Raw genomic sequence first — 18,257 nt, forward strand, 5'->3', positions numbered from 1 at the left:
ATCCTAAGCAGCAAAAGTGTCCATTAAAGCATGTCTTGCTGCTGGTTTAGTGTTACCATCATTTTAATTATTCCAATTAAAGCTGTGAAATTAATATATCACTGTGGTAAGTTGGGTAATGTGTGTGGGAGGATTAGCAGAGAGGAGTAATTCAGACATTGTGCACAGAGTTATTCTGTAGTAAGCATTGCAGTTTAACTCCTACCCTTATCTAAGTTAATTTTACAGGGTGGACAAACCCTCTGGCTTTTAACAGTATTTTGTGTCTATAAAAAATTAATTTTCTGTTGAGAGTTTTCTTTGATAGTGAGTATTTAATTTAGAACAAGCCTTGACTCTCCAATACCCTTTGAATTGTTCTATTTACAGTTATGTAGGGTGGGACTCTTCAGCTTTTTCAGCCCGGAACAGGTTTCTGGGGCTGACAGTAGTTCTTAAAAGAACTACTCTTACACCAAACTCCTGTTGTCCTGAAAGGGCAAGAGGTGATCTTTGGGCTGTACCTGGCTCATGGTTTGCTACCTGTTGCTCTGCTGGATGAGATAGGACTTACTGGATGTAAGACAGGACTGTGATTTATGAGGTATAGTCTAAAAGGGTGGATGTGTAGTTTTACAGACGTGTGGCTTATTTAACAATGTAAGTGTGGTATTTTTAACAAAGCTACTTGTGGGTTTTAGGTTCTGCCAAAATGGAGCTGAGTGATGCCAATTTACAGACTTTAACTGAGTATCTAAAGAAAACATTAGATCCAGATCCTGCTATAAGGCGTCCTGGTAAGTGTTTCTCTTGAGTGACTAGATCTTTTTTGGCCCCTCTGCGTAGAGCAAACTTCAGTGGATATTGATGCAATAGCCTCTTTCCATAAGTTTTCAGTATCCTTTTAAAACAAAACAAACAAACAAAAAAACACCTGATGAAAGGTAGATATAAATACAAATCAATTTTGTTTGCTTTTTGTAATTTTTTTCTTTTCCTGTTTTCCTGTACTTTTGTACTGTTGCCACTTAGAACAGTGGTGCTGTTCACAATAAACCAGGATTTACTTCTAGCAGGTTGTGGCTTTTAAAAACATTAAGGAGAAAATACTTCCCATCCTGCTTTTGAGAACTTTTATTGATGGCAGAAGTGTTTGAGCTAAGTAGTAAAGAATCTACAGTGCCTTTTGTCATTCTTGTTCTGTGTTTCTGTTCTTGTGAAGCTCTGGGGAAGTGTGCATGTGTTGGTTATTTTAAGGAGACATTTGAGGGATCATCGGGCTCCTGTTGGAAAAATCAGTTCAGCTTTTACTAACCTTATTATATTTTCTTACAGCTGAAAAGTTTCTTGAGTCAGTTGAAGGAAGCCAGAATTATCCGTTGTTACTCTTAACGCTGCTGGAGAAATCCCAGGAAAATGTCATCAAAGTTTGTGCATCTGTCACATTCAAGAATTACATTAAAAGGAACTGGAGAATTGTAGGTATCTTAGTGAGTAGTTGTGCTACCTGGACCATCGAGGGCCATTGTATTTAAAGGAGCTAAAGCTGGGTGATAAAACGATGAAGAAATTATCTTCTTCAATGTTATATGCACATTTTGCAGAAGCACAAGATTGAAAGCCCATTTAACTAGGAGTAATATTATTTAAACTGATTGTGAAGTGTCTGGACACATGAGCTGGCCAGTTGGGCCTGTATCCATTGTCAGAGCCACACGAACATTTCAAGCCCGTGCTGCAGCAGAAAACAAGGATCCTGGCTTCTCGTTCCATGAACGCTTCTGGGGCATAGAACAGTGATTTTGGTGGTCTTGCCAGTTTAACACTTAGAAGTATTCGTAGACATCAAATAGAGAGATTGCCATTCATTCTGGAATGGTCAGAAACATTTTTGATTCAGCACTTTCAGCGTTCATGAAATTTAATTTGTGGTAGAAAGTATTATATTTGAGCACTCAGCTCCTTCAGTGAGGACAGGCTTTAATTAATACTGTTTCTGTTTTTCTCACTGAAAATATCATTTGTATCTGAAAAATACCAAATTTGTAATGCTGCTTTACTACAGGGAGACTGGTGTTTCTTCATTTCATCTTAGCTGGTGCCTATTTACAACTTTGTGTATGATTTCACCCCTCCCCCTCATGCTGATAGATAACAGTCCTAGATCTGGTTATGTTTGATAAGATTAGTTCATTCAGTCTGGCATGACATTTCTAGAACTTTGTTTCTATAATACTTTGTTCTCAGTCATTTCTCCCAAATTGCATCTTTATTTGTAGTATATTGTAAGTAGAAATAATGTTCTGTTATGTAGAAATCTGTAAGTGGCTTCCTTTTTATGGCTTGCTGATGTAATTGAGGATGAGATTTTGTTTTGGATTAAGTGGAGATGCTATGCAGTAAGTGCATCCAGAGGGCTGTTACGATTGCTCTGTGGCTTCAAGCACATTGTTTTGTCCAAAATTGAAGCTTTTATTTGAAGAGCAGCTGTATGAACGTACAATACAGCTGCAAGGCCAGCTATACCTAGGTCACATGCTTTAACTGGCAGCCTGGAACCTGACTGATAGAAAACTCAGTGGAAGCAGGAGGGCTTTGCCTCTTCAAGGACCTTGATTTGGTAGAGCTTGAGAGACAGATATACAGGGCACTTCTGAAGTGAGGGAAGAATTTGCTTTTAAAATTATTTTAAAGGATGTACAGAATCCTCCCCAGTGCCAAGCACAGGGGCTCAGTCACTTCCTCGAGTCCTGCTGGCCACGCTGTTTGTGATGGTTTGACTCAGTCATCTCAAAGGTCTTTTCCAACTGAAATGATTGTGTTATACAAGCCAGGATGCTGGTGACCTCCTTGGCCACCTGGACACACTGGCTCATATTCAGCCAGTTGTCAACCAACACCCCCCCAGGTCCTTTTCCACCAGGCACCTTTCCAGCCACTCCTCCCCAAGCCCAGAGTGTCGCAGGGGTTTGTTGTGACCGAAGTGCAGGATGCAGCACTTGGCCTTGTTGGACCTCATCCCACTGGCCTTGGCCTATGAATCCAGCCTGGCCAGATCCCTCAGTAGAGCCTCCCTACTTTCAAGCAGATCAACACACCCACCTAACTTGCTGTCATCTGCAAACTTGCTGAGGGTGCCTCGATCCCCTCATCACTGGTAAAGATGTCAGACAGAACTGGCCCCCGTGCTGAGCCCTAGGGAACACCCCTTGTGACACCTGGTGTTACAGCTGAGCGTAACTTGGAGTTTTGAAATTGCTGTGGGTTTTTTTAAAGTTTATGGGAAGATGAAGAAAAGGAGGTGAGGAGGAGGACAGCAGTGCCATTGGTTTTAAGGCATCTTAAGATATATCGAACAACTCTTTGGAGGTGTTTACCTCTTTTAATTGCTGCATAATTTATAGGTTTCTGAACTTTGGTGCTGTCATCACAGATAATGTGACTATCACTGCTGTCACTGGTTGGTAACAAGCCTTTTTATTACTATTTTATTTCTTTATTAGAAACTTAGTAATTTAGTACCAATTGGGACTACTGACTGGGCTTGAACTGATTCATGTTTTGAACTAATTGGATAACTCTTAAAGTCAGTGTTATGGGTTTGATTGTGTAACCTCCATCTTCATTTACCGTTTGTAGAGAGGATGGCTCAAGGCAGCTTGCACAAAAGAAATCCTTGAGGTTGGCAGAAGTGAGGACAGATGTGATTTTGTGTGGTTGAAGAGGAGACTATTGGTTAAACTTATGCATGCTATTGGCATGTGGACCTACCCTTACCACTGCTGAACTGCTGACTTGAAAAGTCACTGTCAGAGAAAGGGAAAAAGCTAGGTCCAGGTATTAAAGAAGGATGTAATTTCTTTCCACTTTTTTTAGGTCTTACTGTGATGCATTCACTGTAGGCAATATCTTTAACAGATCTTTGTAGTTTCTTTAACAATGTGGTAGTTGCATATATCAGTATAAGTGATTGGTTTCTGAAATGCTGATATTTGCTTGTTGCCTAGAGTATACTGATATGCCCATGACTTAATTATTGTTTTAATTTTAGGTTGAGGATGAACCAAATAAAATATGTGAATCGGACAGGGTAGCCATTAAAGCCAACATAGTGCCCTTGATGCTTAGCAGCCCAGAACAAATCCAAAAGCAGGTAATATGTCATTTCCTGGTTGTGTTCATGAGACTTTTGGAGTATTTTAAGTGTGTCTAGAGGCTCTGGTTAAAAGCAGTTACTGTATAATCTTACAGCTAAGCTCTAGCATCAGGCAGTTAAATATTGTTCTGGAAAGTGAGATTGTGCATACGTTGTGCATAGACTGAATTTAAAGTGAGATCTGTTTGTTTGTGGTGAAAACTAGTAGATCTTTAACTCCATGATTTTTGAGTCTGACAGTACCAAGCGTTTCCTCAGACACGTGCAACATGTGGCACGGCTGCTGCGTTTCCTGCAGCGCAGAGCCCGCTGTGAAGTGCTGAGGGGTTGTGTTTCCCTTCCAGCTGAGTGATGCCATCAGCATTATTGGTCGGGAAGACTTCCCCCAGAAGTGGCCAGACTTGCTGACAGAAATGGTGAACCGCTTTCGGAGTGGGGATTTCCACGTCATTAATGGGGTCCTTCGCACCGCTCACTCCTTGTTTAAAAGGTAGGGGAAATGAGGGAGTTAGGATATGGATTATAAATTTCTTTTTCAATTCTAAATTTTTACCAATAGACTTAATTTTGCAGATTTACAAAGTCTACAGTTGTGGCTTCTACTAACCTTTCCTGACTTACTAAAAAGACTTCAAGTGGTTGTCAGATTGTACACCTTGCATGGTCTTGATCTATGTTCTTTAGTTCCTGTTTACTTAAAAGTGTTTGTTTCAGGGTTCAGCACAAGATAGTAATTGTGTGCAAGTTAATTTTGTAATAAATATGTATTCTATTTTTCATGTATTTCTCTTTCACTTATCAGGTACCGCCATGAATTTAAGTCAAATGAGTTATGGTCAGAGATCAAACTTGTCCTTGATGCCTTTGCTTTGCCCTTGACAAATCTCTTTAAGGTATTTTTATGTTGAATAATTTTTAAAATAAATTTAACATCTGAATTGCTTGTTGTGCATGCCTCTAAAATGAAAACTGAAGAATAGTTGCTTTGAAACTGTTAAGGAGGTTGAAACTTAAGTCTTGAAGTGAGACCTGACAGGATCAATAAGGGGAGGAAAAGGAACTGTATTTTCTGTTTTAAAAAAGAAAATGTTACATGGCACTTTTCAGTGCTTCTTGTCAATGTGGTTCATGTGCTACTTGACTGACTCTTATATCTTTTTCTAGGCAACTATTGAACTTTGCAGCACACATGCAAATGATGCTAGTGCTTTGAAGGTTCTCTTTTCTTCTCTCATCTTAATTGCAAAGCTGTTCTACAGTCTAAATTTTCAGGTGAATCTCCTCGTTCTTCTAATAGTTCTGTTTTGATCTCAAAAAGCTGTTCTGCTCTTAGTTATGGGATCCATCTGAGGCAGCCTTTCATGCCATGCTTTATTGCAAAAACAGAAGTGGACAGTCTGCATCAATGCTGGAGTAAAGGCACAGTAAGGATGGGGTTAATGAACACATTGGCTTGGCTCTATCCAAATAAAAGTTCAAGAGAGTAAGCTCCTGTCACAGCAAGGAGATGTTGTGTGGGTAGCTCTTTGAGTATGAGCTGTGAAAGGCTGAAGTCAAATGCCTGAGCTTGTACTCACTGTGCTCCTTTATAAATATGTCTGTACTGACATGAACTCAGTCGTGTAGATGAAAGTCAGTTATAACTGGTAGCTCTGTAGTAGCAAGGAATCCTTGTAGCAGTGTGGGGTTTTTTGTTTTGAAATCAGATCTAAATTTCTAACATCACTAAATAAATACACTATATGAAAAATCAGACAAGCTACTTTGAGGTGACATGGTTAATGTCTCAACACCAGCGTAAGTCTGGGAAGTGTGATGGTCACAACTTCATTGCTTGGGCTGTCCTTCCATGGCAAAAGAGCAAACTGGAGTTAAAAGGGAGGCATGTGCTTTCTTGTTCTGAAAGTAAGAAGCAATAAGGTTCTTTCCTTTAAAACTGTAGGCTATGTAGGGTGTAAACAACTACTGTATTTGGAAGTATTGCATTCCAAAGCCTCTGTCTGGAAGGTTTTCATCTGGGAGGAGGAGGAGGGGGTAGTGTTTTGTTTTCCACACTTTGCTGGCCCTCAGTAGGTTATGAGGTGGATACATACTACTTGCAATCTAGGTATGTTATCTAAGCTGTACAATGAGAAATTAAAATGTAGATTTATGTGTTTCTTGCTCAGGATCTTCCCGAGTTTTTTGAAGACAACATGGAAACGTGGATGACAAATTTTCATAGCCTTTTAACTTTAGATAATAAACTTTTGCAGACTGATGTAAGTACTGCATAAACCTCCTGGTTTGCCTCTATGTAGTGGAGAGGGTTGACTGAGAACTTATAAATAACTGATCAATGCAATGTTTTCTTTGGATAAACAAAGGAATACAATGACTGTAGAATGACTGTAGGAAAGGGGGTCTAAGAGAAGTTGCCCTATTGTCTAAGAAATGTGAGGTCCAGTGCTTGAAGTTGTATGTTGGATACAGGTAAACCCAGCTGTGCACAGAAAGCCAATTACAGATACTCATCAATGAATAGATTCTTTCAGGGACGTCTGGTGAAGTAATGTGATCATTGAAGAGTCACAGTGCTCAGGTTTTCTACACCTTTCAGCTGGTTCATGATCTATGTTTCAGAAAACAAGGTATCTTAAAGAACTTGAAATGGCTGAACATAGGAGGCGTGAAGTCCCCAAGTACTTTAGCTTGACAGCAGGTGCTGTCTTTGTCAAACTACAAGAATTAGTAGTTTCACAAGTGAAAGATAAGTTATCAAAGCTCAAGTTAGTTTTGTGCATGCTGTCTGCATTTTAAATGCTGTCTTCCAGATACAGTACAATAGCTTGCCACATGATGGAGCTAAAGCAACTCTATAATTCATGACAATGCATAGAGAAGCATATTAAGTGTATACTGTGCTATAGTTTCATGGTTGTTTTAGGCTCAGGCTGCTGCTAAAAGCAGCTTTACTGCTCTTTTCTCTTCTCTTGTGTCTGGGCTATTGCCCAGCACAGGCATTCATGCAGCTCTCTGCTGGGCTGAGTTAGGAAGGTATACATTAAAAATGAAAGGGGTGGAAATGGGGAGACAGAACTGGGGTGGTGGGTGGTTGGTTGATTTTGGTTTTAATTCCAGCTCAGTATCCCAATTCACTTTGCTTTATGGTTCCACAAGCATCTGTGCTGGTTTAGGGAATGGAAGGGAACTACTTTTACAGCTATTCCAATTTATACTAGCAAAATACAAAGTCTTGTAAGCATATTTTTTTCAATGCCGTGTGTTGTCATTTTCCTAATAAGTTTGCAACTAAATCATTTAGATGTGATACAGTTTGACATGAAATTAAAGTGCATAGTACTTTCATTTGAAATGTAGGTGTGATTTATAACTTGCATTACACATCAGCAAACCACAGCGATCGTAGAGACGTGAGAGGGATTCCTCTCAGCTATTTAGAATGTGTTTAAATAATAACATAAATATTTCCTTCAAATATGTTGATACTTTTTCATATTTAAGTAGTGTTGAAGTTTGGATATTTAAGTACTTGGTTTTGTTTTATGTGAGGATGAAGAGGAAGCTGGATTACTGGAGCTCTTGAAATCACAAATTTGTGATAATGCTGCTTTATATGCTCAAAAATATGATGAAGAATTCCAGCCCTACCTGCCACGTTTTGTAACAGCAATCTGGAATCTGCTAGTCACAACAGGCCAGGAAGTCAAATATGACTTGGTGAGTTGTTACAAACTGATCTTGTCAAGTTTAATAACGAGTTATAAATGGGTCAGTCACGCTAAAACTGTGTGTGCTCTGTTTGTGTTGTTCTAGCTGGTCAGTAATGCAATCCAGTTTCTGGCCTCAGTTTGTGAGAGACCACATTACAAGCATCTGTTCGAAGACCAAAATACATTAACAAGTATCTGTGAAAAAGTTATTGTTCCCAATATGGAATTTAGAGGTAACGTTCTGAGACTGAGTTTTTCAAAGACACAGTAAAAACCAGTTGTAATGATAATAATAGATTGTTCTGTGGGACTCAGAATTGGGGATTACCTCCTGTCTACTCTAGTACTAGATTCAAAACTAAGTGTCTACAGCAGATTGCTGTCCTAGGGGCCTTGTAAAACTGAATGAATATAGCTAATAATTTTTTCTGTCTTCCTGGGATCTCAGATTGAAAAGACAAGGAAGTCTAGGTCCTGTCCCACCAATAACTTTTCGTTCTTCATGAGTATCAGAGTAATTAAAGGAGTCTAAATAGGCATTGTTGTCAGGCCTACTGAATTGTAATGTCTTATTTCTCCAGATTTTGATGGGCTCATGTTGATCCTAGTATCTAACATGCAGTGAAGATACACCGCAGCCATAAGAAGCTTTTCTCTCTTAAATCTGTCACTCTGGAAGCCTCTTTAAATACACTTAGTGTTCAGTATGTCTTTTCTTTTTTTTAAATTAGGAATACATCACCTCATGATTATGAAAGACTAATTTGAGGGGCAGGAGCAAGCTAAACAGGCTAGTCTGGCTAGATATTTCTGATTTATTTCTATTACTGTTATAGAAAATTACTTGGAAAAAATAGCAAGCTGATAATAGTACACCTGTTTACCATAAAGAAAACAGAGACCTCAGAATTTAAGCTTCTATGTATTTTATATTTTCAGCGGCTGATGAAGAAGCATTTGAAGATAATTCTGAAGAATATATAAGAAGGGATTTGGAAGGATCTGGTAATCCACAGATTTATACTAAGAATACTTGGTCTTTAAATATAGCTCTTTAGAGCTGAAGCAATTTACTAAAGGTTTTATAACCTATTTTTGAAATTGGGAAGGTTCTCTCCACCCCCAAGAGATTTTATACATTTTTTTAAAATTAAGTCTGTTGTCATAATATGACGATCATGGCGTCGTTTCGGTTTGAACAATGTCTTTATAGGGTTTTTTCCTTAATTGGATTGGTATGTCTCCTGCACTGCACACATTCTCATTTCAGCAAATATAGCCTGTAAGTCAACGCTGAATAGTAGCCACAGTTGCGTAGTTAGTTCCTATGTGTGGAGTTTTAAATAACATGGAGAGACTGTGCCTGTATTTAGTAGTCTATCATGTTTAACCTGAAATTCTGACTGGTGTTGCATACAGATCTGTGAGGAAGCCAGCTGGGCAGCAGCCAGCCCTTGTGCACCAGCGTGGGCCCTGCTCAAACCGACACAGCGGCCGCCCTGGAATCGCAGCGCTGTGCTGACAGAGCTCCGTCACTGCCTGGCTGTCACTGGCTGGCCTTCAGCCAGGGCAGAGCACGAGTGAACCACATCCAGTGTGACAGTCCTGTGGGCACTGGCCTGTGCCATGAGCCGTTTACTGACTGACACTCAGATGAACCACACTTCATAATAGATTTAAGTGGTTACTGTATGCTTGCACTGGAGGATAAAATTGGAGGAAAATGTTTTTGAACTTTTAAGCAAATGTATTACTGCTCTTATTCAGGATTGACTGCCTCTTAGGTATTTGTGAAGCTTAATCTTAGGTGTTTGTTAGCTACTTCTGCTTTTAAGAGAAATGAGGCAAGAAGTATTTGTGTTGTTCAGAGATTACTTTAGAAGTGTTCTCTATTGCATTTAAACTGACTTGCTTTTTTTTTCCTCCTGTCCCTTCTGTTTTAAAGGCTAGCTGACTTTTTTTTCCTTTCTTGAAACAGGGAGTTTTTACAGATTTGTTTGCTTGTTTTGTTTCAAAATGTACTGATTTGGTGTGGTGGGTTGGCACCTAAGCACCACACAGCAGCTTGCTTCTTCCCCACCCTGCTGCAATGGAATGGGGAACTCCAGAGGAGGAGGAGTGAAAGTGATAAGGCTCATGGATAGAGATAAAGACAAGTCAAGTGAAAGAAAGGAAGAGAGGAGAGGACAGGATCGATGGCTTGACACCTCCCACAAGCAAACTGATGCCTAGCCTGTCCCTTAGCCATGGCTACTGCTTCAAAAACCTTCTCCCCTCAGTTTTTAAAGCTGAGTGAGATGTTACACAGCATGGAATATCCCTTTGGTCAGTTTGGATCTACCTGTCAGTGTCCCCTCCCAACTTCTTGCCTTCCCCACCCCAGCCTCCTTGCTGGGGAAAGGAAAGAGGAAGCCATGACACTGTACAAAGAGCCTTCAGCAGCAGCCAAAACACTGGGGTGTTACCAACAGTTTGAGTCCCCAGTACAAAACACAGCACCATATGGGCTACTGTGAATAAAATTAACTCCATCCCAACCAGACCCAGCACTTTTGGGTGTACAGTTGTCAAGACAGTAAAGAGCCTCCCCCTGTGTGCTTACTGCAGCTTTCTTTGGAGGGCAGGAAGGCACGTGGCTGCACATCCAGCCTTGGTGGGTGTCCAGTTCTCTCTTTGTTCTACCTGTAGTCCCTGTTGTGACAGTAAGGAAAAGGCTCTGATGCTTCAGTGTGGACGATTGCAATAGTTGACATAAAGTGTGGCTATAACTTGGCAGGTTGTATGTTAATTATTTTTACCATGATGTTTATTAATGTGAAGAGCTGTATACTTTCTCATGTCCAAGGAATCTTTGGTTCTCCTGCAGATATTGACACCAGGCGCAGAGCAGCTTGTGATCTAGTCAGAGGCTTGTGCAAATTTTTTGAAGGACCTGTGACAGGGATTTTTTCTGGGTATGTTAACTCTATGCTGCAAGAATATGCAAAGAATCCATCTGTTAACTGGAAGCACAAAGATGCAGCTATTTACCTTGTTACGTCTTTGGCATCCAAAGCTCAAACACAGAAGGTACTTTAACATAAAATTTAACATTTTAATCTATATGCATTCAAATATTATACTGTGTATGAGGGCTGCAATTCATTTTATGCTGCTTCAGAATGGGACTAACTGTATTTGTTGTAGTTTGATGTTCATGAGATCAAAAGTTGTCTGTTATAATCCTATCACAGTTGGTAATTTGGTGGCATTGGATCTTCTGATAGATTGGGCAAAGTCAACAAGCATGTGTGGCCATTTGGCAGGTCTCATTACCATGTGTGAAGCAACCATAAAATGAAAGAAAATTAGTTTGGATCTAGAACCTCTGAGCTTTTAAATAGTGCTGAGCCAGAGTCTATAAGCCATGGAAAGCCAAATTTAGCTTTACAGAAGATCAGAAGTGTTAAGCAGACTAGAAGGAATCTAAGTGACTCTTAACGTTTTATGTTCTTGTCATTTTATTTCCCAGTGTGTCCTGTTATTTGAGTGTTTATAATTTGGAAATGGCATCTGAATGCTAATGATGGCTGGAAATGGATCTCATTACTTGTAGAGCAGAAAGCAGCTAATAGGCTGCATACATTGGAAAGCCACACCTGAGCTAGACTGTTTTTATTTGGGCATTGAATCAAGGGTCCTAAAGAACAGATTTTAATATACTAGCACATATTTTAAATGTTACTACAGTTCAGATCTCACTGGCTTTACAAGACAGATTGGAGGCAAACACAGTAAAACATGTTGCATGGCACCTTTATGCAATTTTGCTGAAGGTTCTAGCTAGTCTTCTAGCAATTAGAAAACTACTAAGTTGTACATCTTTCTTTTTCTGTGCTATTTAGTGGTAAACATGAGCTAACATCTCACAACACTTGATAAATATCCATCTGAGAACTGTCTTTTTAAAAATTAGTTGTATTTTTCGTAAGAGAAAACTTTAGTTGTCATTTTGCTGCTCTGATTCAGAATTGGAGTTTGAGTCCTAAACTTATCCTTTTTAAAAGGCCCATCACAAAGTATCAATTTAGTAAGATGCTGACATTTTTTATTTAAATTTTCAGTTGGTTTGTTTTACATGATATTACTCCTCAACTCAGAGCTGGTAACTTTAAACCTCAGTAGTTCACAGCTGAAACCTAGACACTAAAAACATTAAGAAAAGTAAATTGGATGGTTCTCAGCTAGAGATGCAGTTTCAACAATCTCATGGCATGCGTGCACACTTTAGATTCCTTCTATTAAAACCATATGAAAATGAGTGAGAGAATTAGCTAAATGTCACCATCTAAAACCAGAGTTGATATGTTTTTTGTTTTTCTAGCATGGAATAACACAAGCAAATGAACTTGTTAATCTGACCGAGTTCTTTGTGAATCATATTCAACCTGACTTAAAGTCTGCTAGTGGTAAGTGTAATTTTGCTATGGCATTTTTTGTCCTGTAGCTACAGCCTTGGCAGTGGCTACTGTTTCTTAAGGCTCAAGCAATCGTATATCCCCATAATCTCTGAGACTGAAGACTGTTCATGCCTGGCACACAGGAAGTAATTCATCTTTGTTTGGCCAGCAATGAATGAGCTTTTAAACAAAGGTGGAATACCATGTACTATCAGCCAGATCAGGGCGTGTACAGATGGTTGCTATCAGCTACATGCTTCAGCTTGATGAATCAAAGTAATTTGATTTCTGTATTTGAGACCTTATGGCAAACTGCCATGCTGTACAAAAACCCTTGGAAGCTAAAATACTGAAGGCTGGGTCATAACCTGTATCAGCCCTTATTGATGAGATTAGGGATGGCTACATTTAAGCCACGTCATTTATGTTGTGCTTCAGCAGTTATCTTATATTTGGAACACAGGGGATTGGCTTGGAATATGTAACTGGAGGCTGTTAAAACCTGAGCCAGAACAGGAAATTTCATGTGAAAGAGTTGGACTGTACACTTCATGGTACTGGGGTGTGATTTGTACTTGAAACTGATGTTCTGTGTGCCCATACCTGTACAGAACTGCCAAAACTCAACACTGCAGGAAAATGTTCTGTGTGTTATTTTTGAGGGGAAAAATCATGACTTGATGTCACCTCTATATTTGGAAAGTATCAACAACATTTGCATATTTTTCTATTGCAGTGAATGAATTCCCTGTGCTAAAAGCAGATGGTATCAAATATATCATGATTTTTAGAAACCAAGTAAGTATTTTTTTATGGTAAAAACATATTGTAGTTTGTTACTTTATACTTGCCAAGCCTAATTTGTCTTGTTTGGCCATATGTGAACTCAACAGGTGTTTGATAGTCACATATAACACTTTATGCTGAATTTTTACTTTTGAAAGTAAATGATATTGTTAAAAATATCTGGTTAACATGTAGTCTTTATGCTGTCCATATGTTGTGGGAGCACTGAACATCTTAGTGTGCTTAGTTCTGCCACGCTCAGGCGTTTTCCAGTGAATGTTAGTCTAAATATACTTGATTGCTCGTATCATTGCAGTAGTTGTTAATGAGAGAATAGCAATTTTATCCTTTAACTTTTCTGATTTGTGTGGAGCAGTAAGAAAACATATTGAATATTATTTCTAAATTTTAGGTTATTCATCTCTTATGAAATATCTATGATTTGAATTTTTTTTTAAAGCTTTTTTTTTTTGAAATTGCCTGTTAACAGAGGAAAATAGAAAAACAAATATACATTAGGATTATATTTACTTATAATAACTTACTTACAACCAAATGTAACATTGACGTTTGGGAGAAGTAAACAGGTGCCTCTTGGTTGTTCAGGGTATGATTTGGCAACTGGAGGAGCCTTCTAAGATCTGTTCCCTCTGCCAAGCTCTCCGTTTGTAGTTGATGAGCTCAGAGTGGTTATGCTCTAGGGTTGAACCATCTGTATTTTTATGTAATGTATATATAATTTGTCGCTACATTTTTGTAGGTACCTAAAGAACAACTGTTGGTGTCTATTCCTCTCTTAATCAATCATCTTCAAGCAGAAAGCATCGTGGTCCATACTTATGCAGCCCATGCTCTTGAAAGACTGTTTACCATGAAGGGGACAAATAATACTACCCTGTAAGTTTTCAAGCAGAAATAAATTCATTGCTATGTAGGTTTTGTCCATTAATAATGAGAAGTATCTGTAAGGCATCTTTAATTTCTTAGTATTACAATATTGTAAAATGCTTGAAGTTTGTGAACATCTTTCATCATTAAAGAGGTGTGTTTTACTTCACAGCATTACAGCTGCAGAGATAGCACCATTTGTGGAAGTGCTGTTAACAAACCTTTTTAAAGCGCTGACGCTTCCTGGCTCCTCTGAAAATGAATACATTATGAAAGGTAAATGCTTCACGAGTTCTGCAATGTAAGAGTGACTTTGTTAACTTGAGGTAAAGGCTTATAGTTTCAGGCTACTGAAATGTATATTTGAAAAACCTAATGCATGCAAAGATGCTGAAGAGGTGTGTGCAGCCTCCAGTTATTTACGAGGCTGCATTAAGTCACCTTTGACTAAACTTATCATGCTAAAGAGAACAAAACGGTATTGTGACAAACTGTTTCTCAAGTGGTAGTCTTTGTAGTCAGGATGGCTACCTGAGCAATGTCAGTAGGAGATCTGAGTGGGTTATGGCTAATAGCATGCTAGAATTTGAGACTTGCCAAGGTAAATGATGGTCTTAGCAAAGTTGCTTATTCTGTGCTCTGTCTATAGGGTGGGGATAATGAGGCTTTGCTTTATCCTTTGTCATGATTATAGATTGATTGCTTTTGCAGTAGGTGCTTGTTCTTACTGTACCTAATTCCTTGGGGTCTGATTTAATAGTGAAAGGTAAAGATTTAGGCATATGATGGATAACAGAAATGTATATTTATCTCCAGAAGATAATACTTTCAATTGTTTTGCAGCCATCATGAGGAGTTTTTCTCTGCTACAGGAATCCATAATTCCATACATCCCTTCTGTCATCACACAACTTACACAGAAACTACTGGCTGTCAGTAAGGTAAAGAAACAGGTTGTCTGAGGAAAATGTTCACTTTTTACCTTTTAGAGCAGTCTTTCTGAAGATTTGTGTATATCTTCTTGTTTTTGTTCTGTTAGAATGCTGCAAATCGCTCGATATTTTCTGACTAAAGTTAGGACAGCCTTCAGTGAAGTACTGTATTCCTTTTAGCACATATTTTCAAATCATTTTCCCTTGATCTCATCAGAAATCTCTAAACAGTATATGAAATATTTTTGTAATACTCATTTGTTCTAGTATAAATGTTTGCTTGTGCAGAGCCCACCATTACAGTAATCTGATTTTCTCACAACTCCTTTAATTTTTTTCTCCATGAAGTTTCTGAGGCTAGTATTAAATTTAGGCACTGAAATTGGGGATTAAATTAAATTACCCTTCAGCTTTTGGAGGGTAAAATTCTCTTAGTATTTTGTTGAGGCTGGGCTAGTTTTCTTGAACATTGACATTACGAAATGCTTTAGAAGACCTTCATCAACTCTACAAAAAACTTCTGTGTATCATTTAAACTTAGCTGTAGAGTATGAGAATTGTTCAGTAAAGAATTGACTAGACACAGGATTGAAAAAAAAAATAAATTCCCAGTTTTTATTTTGTGGTACTTTAGCTGCTTGCTTGTTTTTGTAGAGCTTCTGAAAAACACTTGTTGTCTCTAAAATATTTATAAAAACTACCCCTCCTTTATGCTTTAAAGGTTCTTATACTTCCTTTTATCTATGGAATCAATTTCATTAGCCCATTAATAAGTCATAAGTATCCTCATTCCCGATTGCTACTTGTAGTCTTCAGTTGGAATAAAAAAATGTATTTTGCTAAGTGAGTGACTCGGCTGCAAGTTTGGGTTGATTTGTCTGTTTATAACTTGGTTTTTAGAATCCCAGCAAACCCCACTTCAACCATTACATGTTTGAGTCGATATGCTTGTCAATAAGGATAACGTGCAAAGCAAACCCTGATGCAGTTGGAAGCTTTGAAGAGGCTTTGTTTATGGTGTTCACTGAGATACTACAGAATGATGTGCAAGGTAAATTAAAATCAGTAAGTGCTTGTGCTCTCTCTACTGTAAGTGGTTGCTATGATTTACCTCACGGCTGTTCTTCTAACAGAGGAGATTGAAGCTGAGAATGCAGCGTGTTCACAGTCCTAATAAACTCTCTTGGGAAGCATCAGGCTTGTTCCATAGGGTGCATCAGCTGCATTAGCCTATTCTTGAAACAAACTGGATTTTTAAAATATCTAACAGTCACTTCTCCAAAGCTGCTTCCTAATTGCATTGCCTTGGTTTTAGTAGTTATTTTTCCATGTTCTGGAACATTAGCAAATAGAGGAAATAGAAAAAATATATATACAATGCTTGCAAATTTTTGGAATAATTAAATTTGGGAAGTGGTAGATTTCTCCAAGGTGTAATTTGTTGGAGTCTTTGTGTTAACTTCATAAAATGCTATGTTCAGTGATTAATACACGGTTCCTAGGAACTGACAGTTGACCATAGCTGCCTAATTGTAAATGTAATTTCTTTTCCAGAGTTCATTCCATATGTGTTTCAAGTGATGTCCCTACTTCTAGAAATGCATAAAAATGAAATCCCCTCATCCTACATGGCATTGTTTCCTCACCTACTGCAGCCAGTGTTATGGGAGAGGACAGGAAACATTCCTCCTTTGGTCCGGCTCCTGCAGGCGTATTTAGAGCGAGGTGCCAACACAATAGCAAGTGCTGCTGCTGACAAGATTGTAAGTTGGATTCATTTAGTCACAGCATATGCTGCTAGATAGGTTAATTTAAGATAAAAAAATTATGAGGAACTTTGTTTTACCGAATAGCTGACTTTGTGTTTGTACTTTGAATTGATTGGTGCTTGTTCAGAAAGACAAAAAATTCTGTGAATACAGGCTTTTTGGGTGCTTTTCTGTTGTTGGTAAGATAAATCCCAGAATGTCATGCTTTTGTCAACTAAGATGTAAAGTTCTTGCAAGCAGGTAAGTTTCCATAATACTGCTGTCTCATTTACCTCATGTTGAGCACTGCATCAGGAAAACTCTCGGAAGTTCTGCTTGGAACAGTCTTGAGTGGAGTGAGCCTGAATGTTGGGAGGTCTGAGGATTAGTGAATTCAGTGGGAAATTTATTCTGCGTACTCAACTGCTGTTATTTCTGCTGCATGATCTGCTATGGTCAGACTTGATCAGACAGTGCCATTGAAGCAGACATGCAAGTTCAGATTGGCTTTGGTGTTCATTTGATAAAGGTTAATCCTAATGCTCAAAGGAGCAGCACTTGGTTCTGATAGAAATCTGTCTTCCTTGTACTTAACTGCAGAAACAGAATCGTGTTACATGTTATGAGAGCTTTTGCTTTGGTGTATGTCTCAGATGGTAAGGGCCAATGTTTTGCTAGGTCACATATGAAGAACTGTTGTACAGAGTTTTGTATTTGCTTTGCTTGCAGCCTGGATTGTTAGGTGTGTTCCAGAAGTTGATTGCTTCTAAAGCTAATGACCATCAAGGATTCTATCTTCTAAACAGTATTATAGAGCATATGCCTCCGTGAGTATGAGTTGAAATTACATTCAAAACTAACTTCTGTAGCCTTTAATATGTGGTACGTCTGTACACTTCATAGCTAATGTTTAACTACTGAAAAATGTTCCATTTATCATAAAATAGATTTGAACAATTCTATGCATGTTGTCTGTGAAGTGACATCAGTAAAATCCTGGTATGAATTGAATAACTATGCTTTTAAATTTCCAGTGGATCAGTTGACCAGTACAGGAAACAGATCTTCATTCTCCTATTCCAAAGACTTCAGAATTCCAAAACAACAAAATTTATTAAAAGTAAGTTCCTTGCTATATGTAAAGCTTCAGTGCCAGTGATGCAAGCAGTTCAGAATATGTACTGTACTGGATAAAGTATCTTATGTCCTGTGATTGTGCAGATGAAGGGATACTAGTGGCTCTTTATATCAGTGACTTGCTTCAAATTATTTGTGTAATCAGGGGTGGCATGTAGGGGAGCTGCCAAAGCAAGTGACATTTATTTCATGAAAACTGAAGGAATGGAACTAAAATAAGGGGGGGGGAAATTGTGTATTCCTCTTCTTTCTTACTCAGTGAGATATTAATTACCTGAAAGTATCTCTATTGAATCTTCAGATACTGCCAGCAAACTTCTGTTGCCACGCAGTCAGAGTAATACTGACCACCTTTATTTTGTTATGTATAGTTAGTTGTGTGTTAATACAGCTAAATACTCTATGCATTTAAGTTAATGATGAGGTTTTACATTAAACTAGCAAAGCTATGACAACTTATTGAAATATATATTCTGGTT

The 18,257-nt window shown here is 38.4% G+C and overlaps 1 protein-coding gene across 2 annotated transcripts in view; it reads left to right on the forward strand.

Annotated features, from left to right (window-relative positions):
• The first annotated feature begins 687 nt into the window (after positions 1-687).
• Positions 688-18,257, forward strand: part of CSE1L (CSE1 chromosome segregation 1-like (yeast)) — a 20,865-nt gene continuing 3,295 nt past the window's right edge. The window contains exons 1-20 of one of the 2 annotated variants that reach the window (XM_008948287.1): positions 688-776; positions 1,315-1,457; positions 4,031-4,132; positions 4,480-4,625; positions 4,938-5,028; positions 5,300-5,407; positions 6,304-6,396; positions 7,688-7,855; positions 7,952-8,081; positions 8,788-8,853; positions 10,715-10,917; positions 12,212-12,296; positions 13,024-13,085; positions 13,834-13,970; positions 14,134-14,237; positions 14,805-14,902; positions 15,794-15,944; positions 16,448-16,656; positions 17,371-17,468; positions 17,676-17,761. In XM_008948287.1, coding sequence (XP_008946535.1) covers positions 692-776; positions 1,315-1,457; positions 4,031-4,132; positions 4,480-4,625; positions 4,938-5,028; positions 5,300-5,407; positions 6,304-6,396; positions 7,688-7,855; positions 7,952-8,081; positions 8,788-8,853; positions 10,715-10,917; positions 12,212-12,296; positions 13,024-13,085; positions 13,834-13,970; positions 14,134-14,237; positions 14,805-14,902; positions 15,794-15,944; positions 16,448-16,656; positions 17,371-17,468; positions 17,676-17,761 — 2,365 coding nt within the window. In that variant the 5' untranslated portion in view covers positions 688-691. The remainder of the gene's footprint in view (positions 777-1,314; positions 1,458-4,030; positions 4,133-4,479; positions 4,626-4,937; positions 5,029-5,299; positions 5,408-6,303; positions 6,397-7,687; positions 7,856-7,951; positions 8,082-8,787; positions 8,854-10,714; positions 10,918-12,211; positions 12,297-13,023; positions 13,086-13,833; positions 13,971-14,133; positions 14,238-14,804; positions 14,903-15,793; positions 15,945-16,447; positions 16,657-17,370; positions 17,469-17,675; positions 17,762-18,257) is intronic. The other variant, XM_008948288.1, reaches the window with a different exon arrangement.

Source organism: Merops nubicus, unplaced genomic scaffold (assembly GCF_000691845.1).
Source record: "Merops nubicus isolate BGI_N331 unplaced genomic scaffold, ASM69184v1 scaffold30359, whole genome shotgun sequence".
Lineage (NCBI taxonomy): Eukaryota > Metazoa > Chordata > Aves > Coraciiformes > Meropidae > Merops > Merops nubicus.